Source organism: Dissoconium aciculare, assembly GCF_010015565.1.
Source record: "Dissoconium aciculare CBS 342.82 unplaced genomic scaffold K489scaffold_25, whole genome shotgun sequence".
NCBI classification, from domain to species: Eukaryota; Fungi; Ascomycota; class Dothideomycetes; order Mycosphaerellales; family Dissoconiaceae; genus Dissoconium; species Dissoconium aciculare.
Genome location: NW_022984975.1, coordinates 73598 through 97389, shown reverse-complemented (window position 1 = coordinate 97389; position 23792 = coordinate 73598). Strand labels below are relative to the sequence as shown.

Sequence of the window (23792 nt, the reverse complement as noted above, 5' to 3'; positions counted from 1 at the left end):
GCATCTCCCTGCAGTCCGGTACAGTGCAGTACCTGAGAGCCACATGCGACTGGCCATCGAAATCGCATGATGATGTAACAACAGCAATATCAGGCTCGAATGGAACCCCAGAATGTAAACATACCTAAGCATATTTTGTACGAACCGGCTGGCTATTGACGGACGGTCATATTTACTACTTCACGTGTACGTACGTCCTTCTCCCACAGATTGATGAGCGACGGCATAAAAGTCGTGGACGAGATCCGCAAATGCCTATCGTGTCTCTGGCGAAAGCAATTGGGCGTGGAGGCGATCTTTCCGCATCGGCAATCCGATGTGTCCCAGCCTCCCAATAAATTCCCATCGGTTGTGAAGTGGTAAGCCTTTCATGGGCTGGGTGTGCCAAATCCGGGGGACACAACTAGGGCAGGGATTCACGGTCATCTGTGTTGTCGCCTGCCCGCCTGCTGTGCGCGTCCCGCCGGATTTGTTATGCGACACACACACACACACACGCTACCTGGGGCATACGGCAGACTCACTCCAGCCAGCTCTGAAGCCAGCCAACGCGCTCGCGGCGGGCGCAATCCATCGTCCAACTCGTCATTCTGCTCGCCCGCTTCCTTTCCCATCCCTTCCCTCACTACACTACAGTACGAACAACAACAACAACGACTACCGACACCCATTATTGCGGCAACACAATCTCCCATATACACGCACGCGCGGTATCACCATCCTGCAATCGCCTCGAGAAATGCATTCATAGCCCAATTTTAGTTGTGCATTTCATCCAACCTTTTTCCGTGTGAAGCTCGGTTCGTCGCGCGCGAACGACCGACGCGCTCCAATCAACATCAAAACACCAATTCGCATAACATTCGGTGACCGGATCTTCGAATCGAGTGTCGGCCTTCACCGACGTCGCCTGCGACGCGCGCAGTCAATACAATCCTTCTGCATCTCGACGTCGCGTCGCGCTCATCGCTATGTTTTATTCAGAGTCACTGCTGTCCAAGACGGGACCACTCGCCCGAGTCTGGTTGGCTTCTAACCTCGACCGAAAACTCACCAAACAGAATGTTCTCGCTTCAAAACTCGAGGACAATGTGAAGGATATCATCGGCGGAGGGCAGGCGCCCATGGCGCTGCGTCTCAGCAGTCAATTGTTGTTGGGCGTGTGCAAAATCTACAATCGCAAAGCCACCTATCTTATGGATGATTGTAGCGAGGCGCTTCTGAAGATCAAGATGGTATGCATGCTGAACACAAGTCCACGTCGACATTCTCGTACTGACGCGTCCCATGTAGGCCTTCCGACCAGGAAATGTCGATCTTCCGAGCAACCAATCCCACAAAGCAAACCCGAACGCGTTGTTACTTCCGGACACCATCACTGAACTTGACCTGTTTGCGCCACTGCCTGACCTAGACGATTTCCTCGCAGGCAACGATGCACGCGCGCCGGGTCAGGACCCGACTCTGCTCGACTTTGGAATGAGTCAGATCCTTGACAGCCAGACACCCGCGAGGCGACAAGAGAAACGCCTGCTCCAATTGGACGACGATGACCTCGGGCTGGAGATTGGCTTTGATGATGATGACAACTTCATGCGCTCACCACGTATGAGTGAAGGTCCAAGCATCGAAATTGGTCGTCGCGCGCAATCAATACGCCCAGACCAGCCCAGTCTGCTCGAAGACGATCTGGGTTTGGAGCTGGGTATGGACGATGACACTCTCGGGCCGGACACAACTCTCCGGCCCATGACTCCAGCCATGCTAGAGGAGGATGTGCAGATGGGTGGAATGGATGATGAGATCGCCGCCGCGAATGCAGCAGCGTTGGCCCGTGCCGATGCTGCACAACGCCGCCAGCGCGGATCAGAATCACCACTTTCTTCTGTGCGGTCGAGCGTAGAGCGGGATCTGGAGGAAACCTTCCAGCTTCACTCGACCAACATGCAGCTCGAGGAAGAAGATCCGACGCTCATTCAGGCAGCACAGCGCGTGAAGCGCCGAAAGGTCCTTACCATGGACGCTGAGACAGAGCTGAACACCGATGAGATCAGACTACAACAGTCAGACCGTTCTGCTATCACGAAAGCTCCCACATTCCTACCGCGCGACCCACTTCTTCTCCAGCTCATGGAAATGCAGCGAAACGGCACCTTTGTCAGCAATCTCCTTGGCGACGGCTATCTCCAAGGTTGGGCTCCTGAGCTTCGCGGCATCCTTTCGCTCGAGATTATTCGCAAAGCAGGCGACAAGAAGCGCAAACGCGACTCTGGCATTGCTGATGTTGGCACCGACGAAGAGGTCGAAGTCAACAATGAAGCGCATCAAAGCAGCCCACAACTCGACATCCCACAAGATGAGGATGATTTTGGTCATGGCGCACCTACGCCTGCTCCAATGTTCTCGAACGATCTCGATGACGATGTAGAGCCCCTCGAGGATTCGTACAACGCCGGAAATGCCAACTTCGACATCACAGAAGCACCACTGCTTCACCCATCACAATCAGGTCCCGTGGCCCTCGGCACGAAGAAGATGGTGCACGTCCTCCGCGAACACTTTGCGCCGACGCACACATCCTCTACGCTCGTGCCACCGACTCCATCTAAGCGCACCAAGAATTCTGCGTTGTTCACCGACCTCTGCCCTGAGGCTTCAACCAGCCGCGACATGGCTACTAAGATGTTCTTCGAGCTTCTCGTACTGGGTACCAAGGATGCCATCAAAGTAGAGCAGGACAACCGCAGCTCGCTTGGCGGACCAATGCGCGTTCGTGGCAAGCGTGGTCTCTGGGGTGACTGGGCTGAGATGTCCAACGCTCTCGATGCGACACAAACACAACCAGCAGCGCTTCCGTCTGTCTTGGAGCAGAACGAAGAAGTCGCCGTGGCGTGAGCGCAGGCGATATGAATGAGTCGAATGAAATCCAATGCTCTCGCATTGTTCCTCTGCTCGTCGAGCAATTTACGTCACAACGATTCAAGAAAAGACGATCAATCCGTGTCAAGATCCGCTACAAGAGACGACGAAATATCATTGCCGTCGTCGGTCAATAACAGGGTTCAATCTGGAGAATGCCTTGACCGCAAAGTCTTGCCCGCTCGTGCGGGTTGTGGTCGACTGCGCTGCAGCGTTTGATTCTTACTCGAAGATGTCTTGACCTCGGCTTGTTTGACTTTACACCCTTTGTCATCAGCGATTGGTATTCTATTTTTCAAACGAACTGCGAGATTTCGCAAAATGGGACGCTATTCTTGCACTTCGTCACGCAGTGGTGATGGCGTTGGATGCCGCAGGACTGCTGAGATACCACCGGAAATGTCTGCAATTGGAGTTATTCTACATGGACAAGTATAGTAATTATTAGACAAAATGTAACGATTTTGAAGAACTCCAATGATTTGACTCACTGTAACCTCCAGGGCCCTCTCGATGCATGGTTTCACCCAGGGTATTCGCCTGCTGTCATCCGGAATCTGCCGTTGTGACAACACAGCAAATCCTGGCTGCCGTTGCTTGTGCTGCGATGTGATACACCAATTTCATACCTTGTGCAAGACCTGTGACGTTGATGACCATCTCAGGCGGTGACGATGACCTCTCGCATCGCCACGAGCCATTCACTCTGCGCTCTTGCCATTAATCTCGTCCTTGCTTTCGCTCATCCCAACCGATGTGAGCAATCAACGTCAAAACTTGTCATCGTGACCTGAACCACACGGTAAGCTTTGGAGCAACAGCGAAGATAACTTCCTCTTAAACCATACTCTCTTCACCTTACTTGATCACTCATCGGCATGCCAAAGATCAACCTCGTCGACAACGATCCGCCAGAAGACCGACCGGCAACAAAGCCATCAACGAAAGCAATGTCTTCAAAGACGTCTAACACGACACCAAAGCCAACGGCGGCGAACAAGACGAGCTCCACGTCGAGTAAGCCAACGCCTTCGACGTCCAAGGTTGCTGATGCGACCATCAAACCAACACCCAGTAAGCCAGTATCTAACTCGACACCAGCCTCGAAAGCTACGTCCAGCAAGCCTTCAACCGGCTCAACGACAGCTTTGAAAACACACGCGCCACCCAAACCTCAAAGTCAGAATGCCGGGTCAGCAAGCACGGCAAACAAGCCAATAGAGTCTCCTTCCAAACCATCCGTGACGAACAAGACAAAGACAGCGACCAAAAGTGTTTCAGCGGGCCACAAAACTTCATCTCATGCAAGTACACCCAGCGCTGTGAAGATGAAGCCTGTCCCTCCAACAGTCCTCCCGCAGCGGAAAAAGCCTGTTCCTCCTCCAGTGGCGGAACAAACGAAGAAGGTCAGCGAGACAGCCACAGCTGGTACAAGCAGTTCCAAGACGCCAGGTATCTCGAGTGTTAAAACACGTTCGCAAGCGAAAGCAGGCACTGCTTCGACTACTGCAAATGATCGTGCTGGGAATTTCAAGAAGGGTGAAGGTGATATCAGCAAGAATCTCAGCGCAACCACCGGTGGCGTCGTCGGTGGCCTGAGCGAGACTGCAAAGGGTGTGGGATCAGCTGCACGCAAGGGAAACGTCACCGGTGTGGTCACTGGAGCCGTCAAGGGTACTGGACAGACCGTTAGCTCTACAGGCAAAGGAGTGGGAGATACTCTGAGTGGTGTTGGCATGGTAAGATATTTCGTCAAAGACGAGAGCAGCATCGTTAATGTTTGTTCTATGCCTTACGCTGATGCTTAATCATGCACAGGGTGTTGATACAACCGTATCGGGTCTAGGAAAGAACGTTGGAAATACGGTGAGTAGATCAGGCCCAAGGGTATTGACTAAATCGAGACAGTAGCGAAACGTTCTGCATCATATACTCGAGACTGATTAGGCGATGATACAGATCGGTGGCAGTGCTGGTAATCACATCGGCAAGACGAGCAAGAATGTTGGCAAGACCGTCGCAAGCACAACAAAAGGAGTCGGCAAAACAGTCGGCGATACCACCAGTGCGATTGGGTCTGGAAACATTGGAGGTATGGTGAGCGGAGCTACGGAAGGAGTGGTAAGTTTCGATCTTGTCTATTCATGACCTTCGATTCGATGAAGCATCTGCCTAATGCGATGGTCCAATTCGTAGGGTACGACCGTGAGCGGCATGGGTCAAGGGGCTGGGGACACTGTTGAAGGCTTGGGCGATACAGTAAGTCGCGATCACATGCCAGCCTCAATGGCTGACAAATCGCTTTGCGTGTTCGCCTGCTGAATACTTACTCTACGATTCTACCTGCTGATTACTCGGCAGGTCGGAGGCTACATCCCAGGGCGTGCCGGAGGTACAGTCCGTGGCCTTGGCAAGGGCGTGGGTACGACATTGACAGAGGTCACTGGCGGGGTTGGCGACGGCGTTGAAAAGATTGGCCAGGGTAATGTCATCGGCGGCGTCAGCAGTACACTTGGAGGCGTTGGCAAGGGCGTCTATGGACTTGGACGGGGCGTCTGGGGCGGTATCAGCGGAACGAATGCGAAGACCAGGGAACCTGTAGAGGAGGACACAGAATAGCAGATGAAGCAGGTGGCAAATAGCATGGGCAGCTTGGTTGATACGATGGGCTCTTCATCGTCGAGAAGTCCAGACGATCATGGTCGACGATGAGCAGTGGGAAGTGGAGTACTAATTGAACGACATATAACATTCACCAAAATCACGACGACAACGCACAAGAGAATTTGTTGTGAACGTTTCCATTCCTATCTAATCCCCGCCACGACACATCCTCAGTAAAAACCTTCTGCCATAAGTAAGGGCCAGAGGGAAAAGAGCGATGACTATCGTGGCTCTCTAAAGATCAAAATCGTAAATAGGCCACCCCTCCGCGTCCACCGGCTGCTCCATTTCTTCCTCCTGCCCCTCCTCCTCCCCGTTGAACGCCGCCTGCCACCCAGCCTCCAGCAAATCATCAAACTCAGCATCATTGTCATCCCCACCATCATTCTTCTCATCAGCATCCTCCTCATCCTCATACTCTCCCGCAGCATCCTCCTCACCACCCATCTCTTCAACACCAGCTCCAGCTCCGACACCAGCTCCAGATCCAGATCCAGATCCGAGAGCCGGCAGCAGCGTCCCAGTCGAAGAAGGTCCTGCTACTGCGGGCGTCGTACCCAGCTTGGCGTTGGCCTTAGCCTCCGCCCTCGACTTGGCCGTGGTCCCGTCCTTGTAAGTATACTCCTTCCGGGCCTTCGGCGGGACGTTGGGATCCTTAGGCTTGTTAGGGGACCCCGCCTTCCGCCCACGCTTCTGCGGCTCCCTGGGCAGAGCGTTGGGGTCCTTGGGCTTGTTGGGAGATCCAGCAGGCCGTCCCCTTCGCCGCTTACCAACCACGGCGGGCGCGGTGATGACGGGCGCGGGGACGATCTGATTGTCGTCGGCGTCGTCGTCCGGTCCAGCTCCAGAGAGGAGGTCGAAACGAGCTCCAGCTCCAAAGACCAGGTCGTAGCCAGCTCCAGCTCCAGCTCCGTATCTGGCAACAGGTCCAGACCCAGGTCCATACGGCAAGGCCGCCTCGGTGAAGCCAGGAGTAGTCGTCCGAAGACACTTACTCGGCTCTGAGGCAGCATCATCCGCCTCCCCCATCGAAGATTTCCGACGCTTCTGACCTCCCTCGGACGGAGCCAAGGAAGGCTGAGGCAGGAAGACCTCACGATGCGAGCTGGGCTCACCTAACCCGCACAACTCCGGAAACAGTGAGCTGAGCTCACAAGCCCCGTTGTAAAGCGAGGGGCAGAGTGCTGCACTCTCACCCATCGCCAGCCCGAAGAGCGAACCATCTGACCGAGGCCGGTCGGATGGCGACACCTCGGGTATGACGAGGTCAGGCTGGTCACCGGGGGTCAAAACCTCACCTAACGACGGTGAGGAAATCTATTCCTCGCCAAAGACCGGGAGGGTTGGCCCCAACGATGACGAGGCATCGATGTTTGGCGTCTGGTGGTCCGCCAGCACCGCGAAATCTAGATCACCAGGAACCTATCCAATGGGATCTAAACTCACATTGGCTGCTGACTCACCTTCAGCAAAGGGGTTGTCGGGGTAATCACAACGCGCGTCAAAAGACATTGCGATGTGAGGTGAAGAGGAAAGGTGAGGTGAGAGTGGAGGGTGAATGTGAAATGAGGGGATGGGAGGTGAAGTGAAGATGTGAGATAAAGAAACGGGAGGTGAGGTGAGGATGTGAGATGTGAGGAAGGTAAGGTGAGGTGAGATTGTGAAGTATGTGGCGTGATGTGTGAGATGTGAATGTGTTTGTATGTATAATCTTTGTTCTCAGAAAATGTGTGTGTGACAGTACAGCAATTTCTCGAGAAGAAAGATGTATGAGGAAGAGAGAAAGAAACACGAAAGAAACAAGACCGAAAGATTTACGACTCCCGAATAGTGGTGTTTCCTACCAGACTTCATCATAAGTGGGGCTTCACCACATCCAGTGATGCTCCAGTCTGGTTCGCGGCGTTCACACGGCTACCATTGGGGTGTCATACGTAGAATACACCGGCAAGCAGGGCAAGTATAGTCGACGACGCGCGTCCAGAACCGTCCGCCCGAGTTGCAACGACACGACCGCGAGGCTTGTTGGGAGAGCGATATCAATATGCGACATGAAAAGGGGCAGGTTGGACAGGATCTCATGCTCTGGCGACCATCTCCATTGAAGTCGCAGACGGTGAAGCTGCTCCCTGTGGTTCGAATGGCTAGGTGTGAATCGGCTCCGTAGATGTGTAGTGACTGCCTTCATGAGTGATCAGGCTATTGTCGCGTCCGTGTCAGTAAACCCATATATACGCCCGATATCATTGCTGGGCAAGCAGAAGCTACTAAGGGGCAACTCTTTTTTCCATCAACGACTGTCCCGTCGCTTCTGGTGACGATCTTACTGGCGACGCATGATCTCTACCAGATTAAGATGGCGAAGAGACATTTGATGAGACTTTCTTGCGCGACAGGAACCGCCGAGATTGCGCACATGAATATGCGGCCGGCTTCATGTCGACTTCGGCTACGAGGCGGCATCGCGATTCGAGTTGGAACTTCACGAAGGTGTTTGTGTCCTGAATAGAGGCATAACGTTTCATTATTCATATTTGCCTTCATTTCTTCTCCTCGACAGCTTTCTTCTTGGTCTTCTTCCTCTTGCTCCGATCTCGCTTCTTCAAGCTCTGCATGCCTGTCTTACATACTTCGGCATATCGCCCGAAGAAAGTCTCGATATCGTCCGGTTGTACCACCGTACTGAGCTTGACCTTTTCGCGGTTCTTTGTCCGATCTTTCGATTGCGATTTTCCGTCTGTCGCTCGTACGAGTAACGGAAGCGGTCGTTCTGGGTTCAGATCTTGCAGTGAATCACTGGAAACCTTTGCTGTCGCTGGATTGGAACTTTCATACGTCACTGGTTTGTCGCATTAGTCTTCTGTCTATCGCTCGAATACAATCGCACGACGGACAGCGCTTCTGGGTGAGGTATACGGAGCCATGGCCTTTGGCTTGTGTATTCGATATAAGCGTGGTGAGCTTCGCGAAAAACTGTCTACTCTTAGCCGTGCGCACTGAGATCATCCGAGGAGGCCTTGCATACCTCGTCGTTACTCAAGCGATCCGCCATGATGAGTGTCGCTCTGCGCCGTATGACCACACAAAATGATTGCGGCAATTTCGCAAATAGTGGTGAGGTCGAGATATGAAACGACGAACTCAAAGCGGCCGGAAGGGAGGATCGGGCCTTGAATTTGAGGCTCTCCAACGTGTGAAACCACATGCAGGGCGGCCGCGAGGGCTGATGGTGTGACGACATTGAGGTGCATTTTTCTCTGAACTTTTTGTGTAGAATCTGTTCGCGGACACGTGCGAAGCATGTGAGCAAGATATCATGAGTCACAACAGTGCCTATGCAGGCCCAAAATTGCCAAAGACATTACTCGATCAAGTACAAGATGGTCGCATTGGTAAAGACCGACGAGAACCATCGCGCAAATTGCGACGGCAGAATGAGCGCTCGTTGAAGAAGCAGCAGCACCAGCAACGAAACACAAGTCGAAATGTCGTCGCGAGTAAGCCCAATGCAAAGAATGGTTCCAGACCGAATGCGCGACAATCGCAAGAGACATCCGCTCGACGGGATGATCAGATTCGAAAAGCACCAGCAGTGAAGTCTGTTACCAGTAAAACTTATCGCCACCATCACGAGGCACTGAATGTCAGTGAATTGTCAGATGGAGAAAAGGAGGACGAGGACATAGATGTTGATCTCAACGAGGAAGACTCGGACGATGCGGAAGAGCAAGACGATGCGTTGGACGAGGATGACGACGAGGACGAGGACGAGGACGAGGATGAGGATAAAGGCTTGACGTCTTCACGCCCAAACGGTCGCATGTCTGCAAGTGCTAAGGCGCGACTTGAAGAAGACGACGCAGAGATTGCTCGACTAGAAAAGAAGTTGGGCATCAAAAAGTCGTCTAAGACAGGCCGCGACGACGAGCTGGACTGGCTGGTCAATGGGTCTGACAGCGAAGATGGCGATTTAGAGCCTTTGGCAAAGCGGAAACGAAGCAGTGGCGACGATGAATGGCTACAGAGTAAGAGACAGAAGGCAAAGGTTGGATCGCAGGTCAAAGAGGCAAAGAACACACCAGCAAGCAGCGAAGAGGAAGACGAAGGTCTCGACGGTATGGCTGAGTCAGATTCGGAGACCTTGGAAAACTCAGATCACTTCTCGGGCTTTTCTGAAGATGACGATGAGTATGTATCAGCGGATGAGCAACCAATCGCTGCTCCACCGAGAGTGCGTGAGAATCCATATGTCGCGCCTGTGACCAACGACAACCAACCTACAAAGTATGTCCCTCCGTCACTTAGAAAGGCATCAGCATCGGACACGGAGGCGCTGCGACAACTGCAGCGGCAACTACAAGGTCTTCTCAATCGTCTTTCGGAGGCGAACATTCTTGCTATTCTACAATCCATTGAGCAAATATATGCTAGCAACGCACGACAACATGTCACTGCAACCTTGATCGAGTTGTTAGGCACACGCACTGCGGATTTCGCTGTATTGAACGACACGTTCCTAATCCTTCATGCGGCGTTTGCGACTTCAGTGTATCGTGTGATTGGCCCGGACTTTATCGCCCAATTACTCGAGGACTTGGTCAGGCGCTTTGACGACGCATCTGCACGAGAGGAGGACGGTCAGGCTGGAGGCAAACAATCTCTGAATATCCTTGCATTCATGTCGAACCTCTACGTCTTCCAGGCGATTGGCTGTGAGATCATATTCGATCACATTCGTCTGCTATTAGACAACTTTTGCGAGGCAAACACGGAATTGTTGCTGCGAATCATTCGCACGTGCGGTCCCCAACTACGGCAAGATGATCCATCTGCGCTCAAGGACATTGTCCTTTTGCTACAGAGATCCATTGCGAAAGCTGGCGGCGAGAGTAAGGTGTCAGTGCGCACGAAATTCATGGTAGAGACGATCATGGATCTCAAAAACAATCGCATGAAGCACGGTCTCGGGGCTTCAGCAATGGCCGCAGAGCATGTGACAACGATGAAGAAGACACTGGGCACACTTTCTGCCAACAGTAGAAATGCGAAGAACACCGAGCCTCTGTCGATCGGATTGAACGACATCCGTGACAGTGACAAAAAGGGGAAATGGTGGCTCGTAGGCGCCAGCTGGCGCGATCCTGCAAAAATGGCCGACGCACGCAAACAGGCCCAAGAACAGCCTGTCGTCGCCAAGGCCGAGATCGACACCTTCTCCGACGACGAGACGGCGGTGGACCTCTCCGCGCTGGCCCGCGCCCAAGGAATGAACACCGATGTCCGCCGCGCCATCTTCTACGCCCTCCTCGACTCGGTATCCTATCAACACGCCCACGAGCGCATCCTCAAACTCAACCTGAAGTCCAAACAAATGCTGGAAGTCCCGCGCGTCATCCTCCGCTGCGCCGCAGCCGAGACGTCGTATAACCACTTCTACACCCTAGTCGCGAGCGAGTTCTGTAAAGAACATCGATTGCGCAAAGCGTGGGAGTTTAGCCTTCTGGATACATTCCGACGGATGGGCGAAGATCGCGACGATGAATACCCTTCGGATGATGACGATGCGGACGATGACGAGAAATTGAGTGTGCGGGAGACGTACAATCTCGCCAAATTATATGGCGCCTTGGTGGCGGAGGGACTTTTGCGCGTCACCATTCTGAAGACGCTGAACCTGTCTTCGCCGAAAGGTCTACAGCCCACGACGACGGTATTTGTGCAAGTCCTCGTCACGACGGTTCTGCTCGCGCTGAAATCGGCGTCGAAGAAGTCAGCCTCGGATGCAGTTTCCCAAGAGAAGGGGGAGACTGCTTTCGAGGCAGAAGTGAAATCGACGTTCGCTCATGCCCATTTCCTCCCTGATCTCCCGGTTGCATTACGATATTTCCTGGCGCGGTCCATGACCAAGACTGACATCGCCAGTTCTACGAAGAATAAGAAGGAGAGAAAGGCGGTGATGATCGGACTTGGATACGCATTGGAAGCACTCAAAGAGCAAGCTGCTGGGGCGAATGAATTGATGACGTCGGATGATGAGGATTACAGTAGAGATGATATTTAGGAGAAGAGGATGAAATGAGAATAGACAAGTTCTCGATAGGAGACTTGAAAAATGAAGACTAGTGGTCATTCATGGAGAAAGCGAACACTTTTCAAGAGCCGCTATAAGGATGTACGTCTGTGTCGTAAATTAACAAGCGAAGGGGGTATCCAGCGTAAAATCTAGAAGCAAAAGAACTCAGAACGCAGAAAAAGTTCCGGCAAAAAAATCCCTTCCGCTCCATCCTGTCAGGCCAGCGCCTGGAAGATCAAGCGACTCGCAATGCCCGTCCCAAACATGCCCGCGACCGAGATCAAGCTCGAAAACGACAGGGCGCCCAATCCACTTAATCCATGCCCGGACGTACACCCACTTCCTAGTCTCGCTCCATAAACCATCATAAACCCACCAACCAGTGCCTGCCAGAAAGGAATCTGCACCGTCGGCGAACTGCCCAAGGGAACCAAGCCGGTCAACGCGATACTCCCTGCAATCACGCCGGCGGCGAAGATAATCGACTTGGGGAGCGACTTTTCGGCTTTGCCTTCGCCGTCTTCGAGACCGAGCGCGCGGAGGGCGTATTGACCGATTTGGGTGTAGGCGGTGGACACGCCGAGGGGAGTGGCGGTCAACAGGAGGGAGAGGGCTTGTGCGACGCCGATTGCGAGTCCGCCTTGCACGGGCGTGATGGGTGGGCTGTTGGCGTAGGAGGAACGGGTGAAGGAGACGATGCCGATGATGCCGGCGGCGAGAATGGAGTAGATGGCGAGTTCGGGGACGTTGAGGGCCTCGGTGATGGTGGTTCGTCGCGGAGCGGTGGCGGTCTGCAGAGGAGAGGAGAGGGTTGGTGGGGAGGTGATGTGGCGGGAGTTGCGTTTGGACTTGGACTTAGATTTAGATTTCGGACTTGACCCACGGCCGTTCTTCAGGAGAGGCGATGATGGAGGTGATGGGGAGGAGCGGATGCTGGAGCCGTAGGCGATACCGCCGAGGATAGCGCCGATTCCGGCGGCGCGCGCGGAGGGGATGCCCTGGGCGAGTTGAACGAGGACGGTGCCCGGGCAGGCGCCGGAGACACTCATGCCGAGACCGACGAGGGCGCCACCGAGGAGGTTACCACCGTAGGGTGAGGTGGAACCAAGGGGGGAGTTGGCGCGGACGGGACGCTTGATGATGTCGAGGCGGTCGAGGACAAGCATGACGGCGCTGTTGGGAAAGATGTTAGTGCATGTTTCTTTGTTCGCGAACGGTCTAGTCGTAAGTTCGGTTCACGGAATGTTCCAAAATGTTTCACTTGATAGTGCATTCGACGGCGATCAGCCTCGCTGACGACATCGACCTTTCTGAAGGAATGGCGCATTCATCATCTTATCGCGATAAATGCGCAATTTGGAATTATCGCATCTTCGTTTGCTTCCTCTTCATTTTGTCACGAGATTCCGAACTAGTTGCATCTTGATCCGCGTTGTCCATCGCCACGAGACGTCCGAGGCGTAGACGTTGGATGATAGATTGATTACGATGATGAGAGACTTACGCGCTGGACCCCAAAGCGACAGCAAAGACATGCATCATATGGAAATCGGCGAGGGAGAACTGATCGAGGATGACGGAAGGCAACCAGACTCGCGAGGCAGTTAGAGCAGCCCCGAAGACGGCGCCGGTGCCGGCGGCGTATAAAGCGTCGGTGGCCATGTGGAATTGATCCAGAGACGGGATATGGGCGTAGTGTTGGTTTCACTTGTCTCGCGCTGCCTGCGGATTGTTGGTTGGGACGAAGGAAATGGGAGTCTCGGAGATATAATTTCTTAGGGCGAACCAGGTAGAAAGATAGAGAGAGAGGAAGTTATCGAAGGGAATGTTGTGGCGAGATGCGGCAGAGGATAGATGATAACTGGGAGACGGAAGAGCAAAGATGCGAAAGAGAGTTCGGGTCCAGTGGGATGGAACTACTGCATGTGTTCGTTGCTTCTTGCTAGTGTGCGATCACGTCAACGGGGACTGGTATCGATACATACCTAGGTGGGTATGTTACACGCACATACGTAGATAGGTACAGCACAGTGCTTTTCCCAGTGCGGAGGATGCGACTGCTTTTTTTCCTCAGACCGGAGAAGGAAGAGATAGAGAGGGAGAGAGAAGGACAAGACGAGTGGGTGAGTGAGTGAGTGAGCGATCGACGGATGATGTGAGGGAGATATGTGTGTATACAGTACATGTACAGTACAGCACAATATAGTACAATACACCCGTGCTTGGTACTCACGTACTCTGATCAATTGCCGTATGTGAATAGCACTACCACCTAGGTACTCCCTCCAACCATTGCAAATAATCCACCCCCATGTCGCGCATGTCCACCACCAAAAAAAGTCCCGCCCTTCCAAGGTTTACCTGACCGCGGCGCCGGGAGGGATATATATGTACAGTACACAGGGTGCCCGTTCACATAATGTACTGCCCAGGTGCACATAAAAATAGCCCTCTCATCCTCCCAGTGAGAAGAATCGTCCCATGCTGTACCAAATCTTGGTTCGGCTGTCTCGGCCCCGGCTGGTGATGGTGGTAAATAACTTAATCCTGTACATTATTATTATTAATTATTATTAAACGCGGCCACTCCGCTGTGTGGCGTACGGCGAACCCGCAAGTTTATCTCGTCTACCGCCTACCTTTACCTCTCTTCTTAAGAAAAGATGATCAGATCGTATGTATTTCATATGCACATAGAGATATGATTGATACGGGAGAGACTCCACTCCCGTCGAAACGAGGGAATCGTCACTCCAGATGGATCGAGCACGCGAACAACAACAACAATAATACAGTGCCAGGGACCACGCGGAGGGAGAGAAGAAATAGAAGAGACAGTGGGACACACGAGAGAGGGGCAGAAAGTGACGGGCATGCACCGTACGATGTAACAAACTCAAATCGCGCGCGCGTGCGTGCCTTGATCCGGAAATTGCGTGTGCAAACCACTCATCACTGTGCGCCTCATGTGGTAATCTCGTACAATACTCGTTCGCAAGTCCCGCACAATGGCGATGCCGTGCCATCCGCTCTATTGGAACACAGAGAACCCCATCATCTCATCATCTTCTTTGGAATCATCATTATTACCGGCAAGGAGGATACGCCATGGATCCCGCTCACCGTTGCGAGCAAATTCGAGTTGTGTGCTCTTATCATCACCACGCGCGGGGGATTCGCGCATATGTGATAAGCCCGACATGAGACATGGAAAGAGAAAAAAGGCGTACAGCACCACATTGTTCTGTAACCCGATGCATATGCTGTTGTAGATAGCGCTGCAGAGGATGTGCACCCATGTGATCACCTGCACACATGCATGCACATTCCGGATTCCATCAAGATTTCGTCCCACGGCCAGGGAACAGGGTTGGGCTTAAAATGGGATTCGGGATATCTGCGAGGCGAGCTTCCGTCGTGCGGCGGGCGGGAAGCCGTACGTGCATGCAGCAGACGTGCATATGCCGAGCGAAGAGGACGACACAGTGCGAGAGGTGCAGGACGGCCGGTTTGCCACTCGCTCCACTCAGTCGCTGGGGGATTTACCTGACTCGCTTTGTTATTACTTGCCTGCTAGACGCGGATCGAGGATACAACTTCTGCGACGCGGCAGTCATGGTCCGTGTAGAAAAGGCAGGAGGAAAGTGTATGGAGGGAAGTAGAGATGACAATTTCGTGCGGGCAGGTATGTTCCCTCGTACATCTTACATACCACGGACGAGATCCGTGAACGCACGCCTGCGGACAGAATCAGAACAGGAATCCCGAGAGAAACGAATCTCAAATTCAACCCAACCACACTTCCGGACACACGCGCGCTCGCACTTCAGAACACACGTGAGGTCTGTGAAGTAGAAGATGGACCGTTTTCCATCGGTGATGGCGCACATGTAATGACCGGCACTCAACACGTGGGATGCTTGCCATGAGAGGGGACCAGATCGACGATGATGACTGGTGGTCGTGATGAAACACGAGAGAGATCCGAAACACACGACGACGACGACGACGACGACGATGCTCCACAAACTTTCCGCTGACAATGCGCAGTGCTTGTACAACGAAACGACAACACCTAGATTTCAAATCACGCGTGGAAATGCCTTCTATACCATGGCTGTAGCACAGTAGTACAGAACGCGTCACCTTTACTCTCGAGGAAACACGGGTGATGAGAGAAGAAAAGAAGAAAAGAGGAGGGAGTGTGTTCTTCTTCTTCGCATATGATCATTTTTTTGTGTTCTCATAGTCTAATTCCACATGAACATCATCATCGTCGACAAGCATCTGTACAATCGCCAGAATCGCGTTATGCAGGGATCGCTTTGAGAGGCGTCCCAGCATGTTTCTCAAGATAGAAGCCAAAGTCCGGAGCTATGTTATACCAGCTTTCCACACATCGGTCGTCTCGTGCGAATGGTCGAGTTTCTGGAATTTCCTCTCGGGTTGTAGAGTGTCATCCGGGCGAGCGATACCCTCAAGTCTCATCGCTGGAACAAGAGGATACGCTCAAGCCTTTCAGCCTCTGTCATACCAACCCATCATAAAGCGACAACGCCGATACGATGGTCTCGTCTCGTTTGCTCCCTTCCTGTAACACGGATGAATAGTCAGCCACAAGACATCCCTCACACACGCGCGCAAAAGCCTCCCATGCTTTTCCTTTTCGAAACTCACCCGAAATTCATTGATGTCCAGGCTACCATTCTCATCCTTGTCCATCATCCGGAAAATCTTGCGTACTCGCTTCTCCGGCGTATCCTCGTCCTCGGGCAGCTTCACCATCGAGCCGACCATTTTGTAAATCGCCTCGACAATCGCCAACATCTCCTCGTAGCTGATGGCGCCGTCCCCGTCGATATCGTAGAGTTGGAAGGCCCATTCCAGCTTGTCCTCCATCTTGCCGCGGGAGGTGACGGACAGCGCGCAGATGAATTCTTTGAAGTCGATGGACCCGCTCTTGTCGGCGTCGAACACGTTAAAGACGTAGTCGGCGAAACTTGACGGGTCGCCAAAGGGGAAGAACTGTTTGTAGATTTTCTGGAATTCAGGTTTGGTGAGGGTGCCGCTGGGACAATCCTTGAGGAAGCCTGTATGGAGATATCCCATGTCAGCATATCATGTTCGTGTGATTGTTCCGCTCGAATGCCTGTCCCTCCGAATATTCCGACTGGGTGGGTTTTGAATTTGAAGCACACACCCTTGTACCATTGTTGCAATTCCTTCTTGTCGAAATAAGTCGCCTTTTGCAAATCTACCAGCTCCTGCTGTGACAGTTTACTCTGACTACACATCGGGACGAACCCCACCGTCAGCATTCTCTCCTCGGGACCAATCTCGACATGTGTGACTCCGGTGCTCTTGGTCAATTCCGGATGAAAGACATCTGCGAGGGCGATGCGCAAAGCACAAGCTCGCTTTTTGATGTACGATGGCCAGCTGTGAGAGACCGATCGCGGGATTTTGGCAGGTCGTTGGCGCGCGGCATGTCCTACAATGCTGGTTCGGCGACGGGGAGTGTATGACTGGCCTTCGTCGGGGATGCAATGACCAAGCGACAACTCGCGGACGGAGGGCATGTCCATCATCCGACTCTCCATCATATTGAATAGGCGAGGCACGTATATTGTGCGTGGCGCAATTGAGTTGTGATCCAGTTTTCAGTGTCTCCTTCTCTTCCCGGTCGACTCGCGCATGTAGTAGATCCGACGCCGTGGGGTCCGGTTCAGTGGGAGCACAGGTCGTAGAAGTAGCAGGAGTAGTAGTGATGGTGGTGGTGTCGTTGTTTTTGCTGTTGCGACGACGGCATCGGACAATTGGAAGGAGCAGGAGTGGTAGGGAAGGAGAAAGAGAAAGGGAGGAAAGTGACACTGACCTCTTGCCCATGTTGAACGAATCCCACTGGAATGCCGAGAGAGGAGGATGACCGGAATACTGGAAGCGAACGGAGCTGTCAAGGATGGATGGGATCAAGCAGTGAATCGACTCTAACCACTGTGACTACCCACTTCCTTGGGCGCGAGCAGCGATGATCTCTTTTGTATCACTTCTTCCAAGAGTGTGTCAGGCGGCGGAGGGGCGGCGCAGGTTTCGGAGATCGTCGATAACAACCCAATCACGTAGGTAGGTGGTGGGTACTGTATCTACTGGAATAAATGAAAAGGGTAGCTCCCCGGAAGGAATGATGTAATTTGAAAGTCGAAGTTGCGGAGAGATTTGGGAAGGTGAGACAAAGGCGACAGGACGGTCAGCAAATCTTCCCTGTCTCCTTGGAACGTCGTCAATGTACTGTAGATGTGTGTGCGTAAGATGTGTATGTAGGAATGAGGGGATGAATCTGTAGGGAGTATATATTAAATAACAAATGCTGGAAGGTTTTCTGCTGAACAACCAACAACACTACACTTCAGCAGCTAGTGGCAGCGCCTACAGCAATACCTAGGTAAGCAGCGACAACGTCAGGATCCATATATAGAGAAAGTCAACATGGGAAATACTCCCGTCCCTCCTCCTCTTCCTCCGCTCCCACTTCTCACACTTCCCACGTCCGCCACCACCTGATCGAGCTCCTACAGCGGTCATAATCCATGATACCAAGCCAGTCCGCGCGTATGTCATCCATGTCGGCGTACGCTGGTTTCCAAGGAAGGTTGCTTCGTTTCGGCGGTAGGCGTCATGAATGTTATCGCGACAGGCGGGCGATAGGCGAAGGGAACGGCCTGGTTCACCCCGCAGGTGACGGTGATGGGAATCGTTAGTGGGCGGTGGCTGCTTTGCACAGCCCCACGGTTCTTCCCGCCCCGGAGGAATGACCTACAACTGGAAGGAACCTTGGAATTCGGGCGGGTAACTGCACCTGGGCAAACATCGTCATTAGGGTTCCTTTGCCCCAACTTTGCCGCACCACTATCAGACTGTGACTATGCGCCTTGACACCGATCTGCCGTCAACCTGGACCTCATAACGAATGCGGTCTGTTTTACATAATCATAATATGACGCCAGTCTCACGCGGCTCATAGACTTGACAGATGAATTTAAAGAACAGAAGTGGGCAGACGGCGTCGTTCCCACAGGTCAAACGCGCGGCTGTCGTTTGTTTGCGAAAACCAGACGGGATATTGTCCAGCTACGACGCGTGCGCCTCCCTTCATCGCATGTACTTGGCGACGTGTATGTCGGTCATAGGCGAGTGGCGAGTGCAACTGCCTATTCTATGAGGCCGCATGGAGCGAGTAGCTGAAGGCATGACATGTAGTTGGGTTGCTCCTCGTTTCGCATGGCACCACATCACCGGTGATAAATGTAAGCCTTGACGGACAACGTGGAGCAATAACCCTAAAGACATCGGAGCCGGCCATCACCATGAATTTTGACCTTGTGATAATCTAGATAATTGTGAATGATGGAGAGTGCTGGGTGAGAGCGAAGCGTTGAAAAAGTGAGAAACCCCTATTGAGAGACGGCGAAACCGGTGTATGTACATCTCACATCTGCAAGCAAAAGTCATACACGAGCCACACCTTTTCAAAAGAAGATTCATCAGGCGGGAGAATCCAGGGATTCAACCTGGGTAATCAGCACGCCTATCACTACGCCTTCCCACGGCACGTATACCTCCAGAATCAATGGCGGCTTCAGTGGCCTCATCATCTGATGCTCCTTCAGCGGCATCGACTGCGCGATCCAATGCCCTGCAGAACCGCATCACTGCAGTCCTCTCAGCCTCATATGCCGATCTCGAGATCCGAGATGCCTTGAACGTCCTCGACGAGCGAGGTTGGCAAAATAATGCCGAATCGCGTCGTAACCTCCGTCTAGACGTCCAAGCCGAGCTGATCAAATGCAATGGCGAGATTGTACAAGACTTTGGATTGGTGGCCAAGCAGCTACAACGGGTCGGCGCAGCCATCGCCAGTCTCGATGCCAGCTGTGCCGAAATGCGGAAACACATCTCGGCGGCTCAGCGTGAGACCGGGCCAATGCTGGATGAAGCTCGGGCGATTCTCCGAGAGAAAGAAAATGTCGAGACGAAGCGCAAGCTCTTTGATGCTTTCACTGCTCATTTCGTCGTGTCCGAGGCGGATCTCGCCACGCTCACGTCGACGGCTGAGCCGGTCAACGACTCTTTCTTTCGCATTCTGACTCGTGTGAAGAAGATTCATGAGGACTCTCAAGTCTTGCTCGGCTCGGAGAATCAACGATTGGGACTTGAGATCCTCGAGCAAAGTTCGCGGCATTTGAATGCGGCCTATCAGAAACTATACCGATGGGTACAACGGGAGTTCAAATCATTGGATCTCGAGAACCCTCAGCTCGGCTTCGCTATCCGTCGTGCCGTACGTGTTCTCGCAGAACGACCTTCGCTGTTCCAAAGCTGTCTTGATTTCTTCGCGGAATCGCGGGAACAGATCTTGTCCAGCAATTTCTATGCTTCCCTGACCGGCACTCCAGTCGACCAAGACCACCCGGTCATGGGCAAAGCCATCGAGCTCTCTGCACATGACCCGTTACGCTACATCAGCGATATGCTTGCTTGGGCACATTCTGCAACCGTCTCTGAGCGGGAAGCACTCGAGATTCTTTTCATCGCAGAGGGAGACGAAATCGCTCGCAACATTCAAGCAGGATTGGAGACGGAGCGGCTGACTGACCCTGAAGACCCCGAGCAGAGTGGAGCCCCATTTGATGGACGTCATGCTCTGGCTGAGCTTCTTGACCGTGTCCTCGTGGGAGTTTTCCGGCAATTGAAACAGCGGAGCGAACAAGTCGTCCAGAGTCACGATGACGCTCTGCTCGCCTACAAGGTCTCTAATTTGGTCGGCTTCTACACGACGAAACTCTTCTCTCCACTGCTGAATACGATGTCGTCATTGATTCACGAGATTCTCGACCCGCTCTCCAATGCTGCCGTCGCGGCCTTTCGCTCCAGCATGCGCGATCGAGTCGTGACCACCAAAACCGACGCCCTCGCACTCCCACCAGACGCCAACAGCCTCTCACCCCCCGACTTCCTGATCGATGCCCTCGAGACTCTCCATGGCCTCATGCAAAGCTTCGACTCCACGTCATCCGGCCCGACCACAATCTCGTCCCGAGCGGAAGCCTTCTCCCCCATCCTCGACGAAGCCCTGGATCCATACCTCGAAATCTGCGACCTTCTCGCTACGCGCCTGAAATCTCCGCCTCACGCCACCGACGTCTTTACCGTCAACTACCTCAACAACGTACACGCCGTGCTCGTCTCTCAGCCGTTCACTTCGCCCCGCGCCGAGACTTTACAGCCCTACCTCTCCGCGCGCGAAGCCTCCCTGGTGAATGCAACATACACCTGGTTCCTCCGAACATCCAATCTCTCCGCCCTGATCGACACCATCGCCACCGTCGACAACCTCGCCTCATCCTACCGGGACCCGCGTGCTCTATCAGATGTGGCGCGGAAAATCGACGCCTTCCTCCCGACGGCGACGGAGGACGTCCGGGCCATGGACGGAGGTGTTCTGGGCAGACTGCAGGATCCCGCCATGGTGAGGCGTGTGGTCGAAGCGGCGGCGGAAAGATTTGTAGATGAGTTTGAGAGGATCGAGGAGCTTGTTGTGGAGGCTGACAAGGCGAAGAGGAGGGGTCTGGAGGAAGGGGTCGGTGAAAATGAGGATGAGGAAGATGACGAGGAACAGGTTTGGTTGAGAGAGATTTTCCCTCGCACAGTGGATGAGATTCGCGTCTTGCTTAGTTGAGTTTGGAAGGTTTTCTACAGATAGGGAGTCGATGTGTTGAGGCCATTGATCATAATGAAATTCGGTGCGAACACGACATCACGGATGTTGCAAATTCTCGATGCCGATCTACCATTTTCAATTCCCGAGTCCGTTATGCAACTTGAAAAGAGATCTACGAAGACTGAACACCCTCCGCAGCCAACGACAACTTCTCCAACGCCTCCTCCGTCGACTTCCCTACACTCGCCTCCTGCGCATCCGGTCCCTTGACCGACCCATCCGGCTGGACCTCCAATTCCGTCCCTTCACCCGCCTCATTCTTCGCCGCACCAGGGAACCTCGTGCCAATCTTCTTCTCCTTCTTCTTCTTCTGCACAGGGGCCGGAGGCGGGGGATAAGCCTTCTGCTCCGTCTCTTTCCACTCCTCATTACTCTCGAAGGCCTTTCGAATCGGCGCGAGAATCTCCAGAAGCGCCTCCGTCGTCGCGGGTTTGAGCGTCTGCGGCTGCAGAACATCCGCCAGGTAATCCGCGCGCATGCTCTCGATGTCGGTGTACTCGAGGGGTTCTGCATCGCGACGGGGCACGACGAAGCGGGGTTTCCCATCTGCACTGCGCAGCGCGGAGGCCGGGAGGAGGACGTATTCGACGAAGGAGAGCACGCCGTTGCCCTCGACTTGCTTGGGCGGACAGAAGGCTTTTTTCATCTTCTTGCGCACGACATCGGGGGCGTCGATGAGGTCGATTTTGGAGTCTGGGTCGGAACTGCTCATCTTGCCGCCCTCCTGGAGACCCGGGATGAGCGGGTTCATGAGGTGAGCACGTTTGGCGAACCCGACTCGCGGCAGGGCTTCGACGGCCAGGGTGAAGATCTTGCGCTGGTCGACGCCGCCGAATTGGGCATCCACGCCGAGATATTCCTCGTCGAGGGCCTGCATGAGCGGGTAGATTTGGGAGGAGAGAGGCGGGCTTTCGACTTGTTTGACGACTTCGCTGCCGGCTTTGGTGGCGTCGTGGCCGGAGACGGCGGTGGACAGGCGCAGGAGGTCCATGAAGTATTTGGCGCCGCTGGAGCCCGTAGTCTGGTAGCTGGATCCCAGGACGAATTTCAGGCGGGAGACATCGACGCCGACGGCTTGTAATGTCTCCGTGATGCAAAAGTTGTAGTATTTGGCTCGGTGTTCGATTAATTCGATCGGGGCTTTGAGGTTGTCGAGGAAGCCGTGCACGTCGGCCAGGAGGACGGTGACTTCTGAGCCGGCGGCGAGGAATTCGGCGATCTTGAGCATAGGAACGAAGTAGCCACAGTGAGGCTTTCCTGTTGTGGCCGTGCCCCAGTAGATCTTGAGTGGTCGTTCATTTTTGTTGAGAATCTCGGAGATGATCTCCTCGTTCAAAACTTCTTGCAGATTGTGTTTGATGAGCGCGAGTTTTTCGGCGGCCGTCTGAGTTGACGTAGTGCTCGCCGCCTCAGCCATGTTGGATGATATCTTGTGCTTGTGTCGATGATGTGCAGTGATGTCTTTCAGATGCAATTGCGTTTTCGCTATTTGCTTGTTTCATATGTCGTGTCCCGTGGTCTTTCCGAGATATTCTGTTGTACTGTTTGTACTTGAGTCATGTCCCGCATTGGATGAACTCACATCAGAACTCATATCAGAACTTCCCAATGTGGGGATGTATAGTGGGACATTTTGGCCTGAATAGGATTAGACCGCGTATAGAGCCTTGTGAGCGGTAGATCTCGTTAGGCATAAACTGCCGGACCCTTGGGCGTCTGTTTCGGGAAAGGCGGCATCTGACTTATGTAAGGCGGAGTGGCGATAACGTACCCTACTACCGAGCCGGTCACACTACCGAGCCGGTCAAGTTTCCGTCCAATGTGCCTTTGACGACTTATTGCAATTACAATATTATAGCTATACTAATAACGACACCAGTATTACAAAGTACAGGTTCTACAGTTATGCTCAAATGAACCACATCTACTACACCTGCTTGGTGCTTTTGTACGAGCACGTTTTGGCTGCTCAATTAGTAATGCTGAATCAATATTCTCAGCATTATTCTGCAATTGCTCCGCAACTACCTCGTTCTGAATAGACTCCTGCCCTTGCTGAACAGTCATTGATCCTCCCCGCTGGATGTATCCTTTTCGACGGGCTCGCTTCTGCTTTTGATGATTATTTTCGGCTCGAAGGGCAGCTACCTCAGCTAACAAAAGGGCCTTCTCGTGTACAACATTCTCAAAGCCTTTTAAAAGCTGTCGGAAGGGTTGATCAGCTGAAGAAGCAGACGACCTTCTTCGTTTACGGTTCTCTGTTAAAACCAGCTTTGCCTGCTTCTTAACCTCAGGCAGAGTCTTAGGAGTTTTGGGGTCCCATGAGGACTGGCTGCCTTGTGGTGAAGGAGTAGTTTC

General features: G+C 53.3%; 9 protein-coding genes across 9 annotated transcripts; 4 read left to right on the top strand and 5 right to left on the bottom strand.

Annotated features, from left to right (window-relative positions):
- Positions 1 to 482: 482 nt before the first annotated feature.
- Positions 483 to 3395, top strand: K489DRAFT_435541 (uncharacterized protein). The gene is made up of 2 exons (XM_033608599.1): positions 483 to 1235; positions 1294 to 3395. The coding sequence occupies exons 1-2, from the start codon at positions 972 to 974 to the stop codon at positions 2893 to 2895; spliced, it is 1866 nt and encodes a 621-aa protein (XP_033454971.1). The 5' UTR covers positions 483 to 971; the 3' UTR covers positions 2896 to 3395.
- Positions 3396 to 3688: 293 nt separating this feature from the next.
- On the top strand, positions 3689 to 5577 carry K489DRAFT_138092 (uncharacterized protein). The gene is made up of 7 exons (XM_033599104.1): positions 3689 to 3721; positions 3807 to 3936; positions 4021 to 4658; positions 4738 to 4785; positions 4879 to 5040; positions 5116 to 5178; positions 5281 to 5577. Exons 2-7 carry the CDS (start codon positions 3870 to 3872, stop codon positions 5536 to 5538), a joined length of 1236 nt encoding a protein of 411 aa, XP_033454970.1. The 5' UTR covers positions 3689 to 3721; positions 3807 to 3869; the 3' UTR covers positions 5539 to 5577.
- A 240-nt stretch (positions 5578 to 5817) lies between these two features.
- K489DRAFT_374756 (uncharacterized protein) lies at positions 5818 to 7095 on the bottom strand (the record flags this gene model as incomplete). The annotated part of the gene is made up of 2 exons (XM_033603553.1): positions 5818 to 6881; positions 7047 to 7095. 2 exons carry the CDS (start codon positions 7093 to 7095, stop codon positions 5818 to 5820), a joined length of 1113 nt encoding a protein of 370 aa, XP_033454969.1.
- A 762-nt stretch (positions 7096 to 7857) lies between these two features.
- Positions 7858 to 8698, bottom strand: K489DRAFT_385420 (signal recognition particle, SRP9/SRP14 subunit). Its single transcript, XM_033606101.1, has 3 exons — positions 8609 to 8698; positions 8478 to 8556; positions 7858 to 8422 (listed from the first exon to the last, which is right to left on the bottom strand). Exons 1-3 carry the CDS (start codon positions 8633 to 8635, stop codon positions 8124 to 8126), a joined length of 405 nt encoding a protein of 134 aa, XP_033454968.1. The 5' UTR covers positions 8636 to 8698; the 3' UTR covers positions 7858 to 8123.
- Positions 8699 to 9360: 662 nt separating this feature from the next.
- On the top strand, positions 9361 to 11644 carry K489DRAFT_365753 (uncharacterized protein; the record flags this gene model as incomplete). Its single annotated transcript, XM_033602730.1, has 1 exon — positions 9361 to 11644. The coding sequence occupies exon 1, from the start codon at positions 9404 to 9406 to the stop codon at positions 11642 to 11644; it is 2241 nt and encodes a 746-aa protein (XP_033454967.1). The 5' UTR covers positions 9361 to 9403.
- On the bottom strand, positions 11556 to 13352 carry K489DRAFT_385419 (uncharacterized protein). The gene is made up of 2 exons (XM_033606100.1): positions 13161 to 13352; positions 11556 to 12829 (listed from the first exon to the last, which is right to left on the bottom strand). The coding sequence occupies exons 1-2, from the start codon at positions 13316 to 13318 to the stop codon at positions 11872 to 11874; spliced, it is 1116 nt and encodes a 371-aa protein (XP_033454966.1). The 5' UTR covers positions 13319 to 13352; the 3' UTR covers positions 11556 to 11871.
- Positions 13353 to 15824: 2472 nt separating this feature from the next.
- K489DRAFT_397154 (neuronal calcium sensor 1) lies at positions 15825 to 17643 on the bottom strand. The gene is made up of 4 exons (XM_033606897.1): positions 17532 to 17643; positions 16857 to 16942; positions 16334 to 16746; positions 15825 to 16247 (listed from the first exon to the last, which is right to left on the bottom strand). Exons 1-4 carry the CDS (start codon positions 17540 to 17542, stop codon positions 16185 to 16187), a joined length of 573 nt encoding a protein of 190 aa, XP_033454965.1. The 5' UTR covers positions 17543 to 17643; the 3' UTR covers positions 15825 to 16184.
- A 1640-nt stretch (positions 17644 to 19283) lies between these two features.
- Positions 19284 to 21392, top strand: K489DRAFT_414193 (oligomeric complex COG6; the record flags this gene model as incomplete). The annotated part of the gene is made up of 1 exon (XM_033608136.1): positions 19284 to 21392. The coding sequence occupies one exon, from the start codon at positions 19284 to 19286 to the stop codon at positions 21390 to 21392; it is 2109 nt and encodes a 702-aa protein (XP_033454964.1).
- Positions 21166 to 22995, bottom strand: K489DRAFT_385416 (tyrosine tRNA ligase). Its single transcript, XM_033606099.1, has one exon. It carries the CDS (start codon positions 22849 to 22851, stop codon positions 21547 to 21549), a length of 1305 nt encoding a protein of 434 aa, XP_033454963.1. The 5' UTR covers positions 22852 to 22995; the 3' UTR covers positions 21166 to 21546.
- Positions 22996 to 23792: the final 797 nt, after the last annotated feature.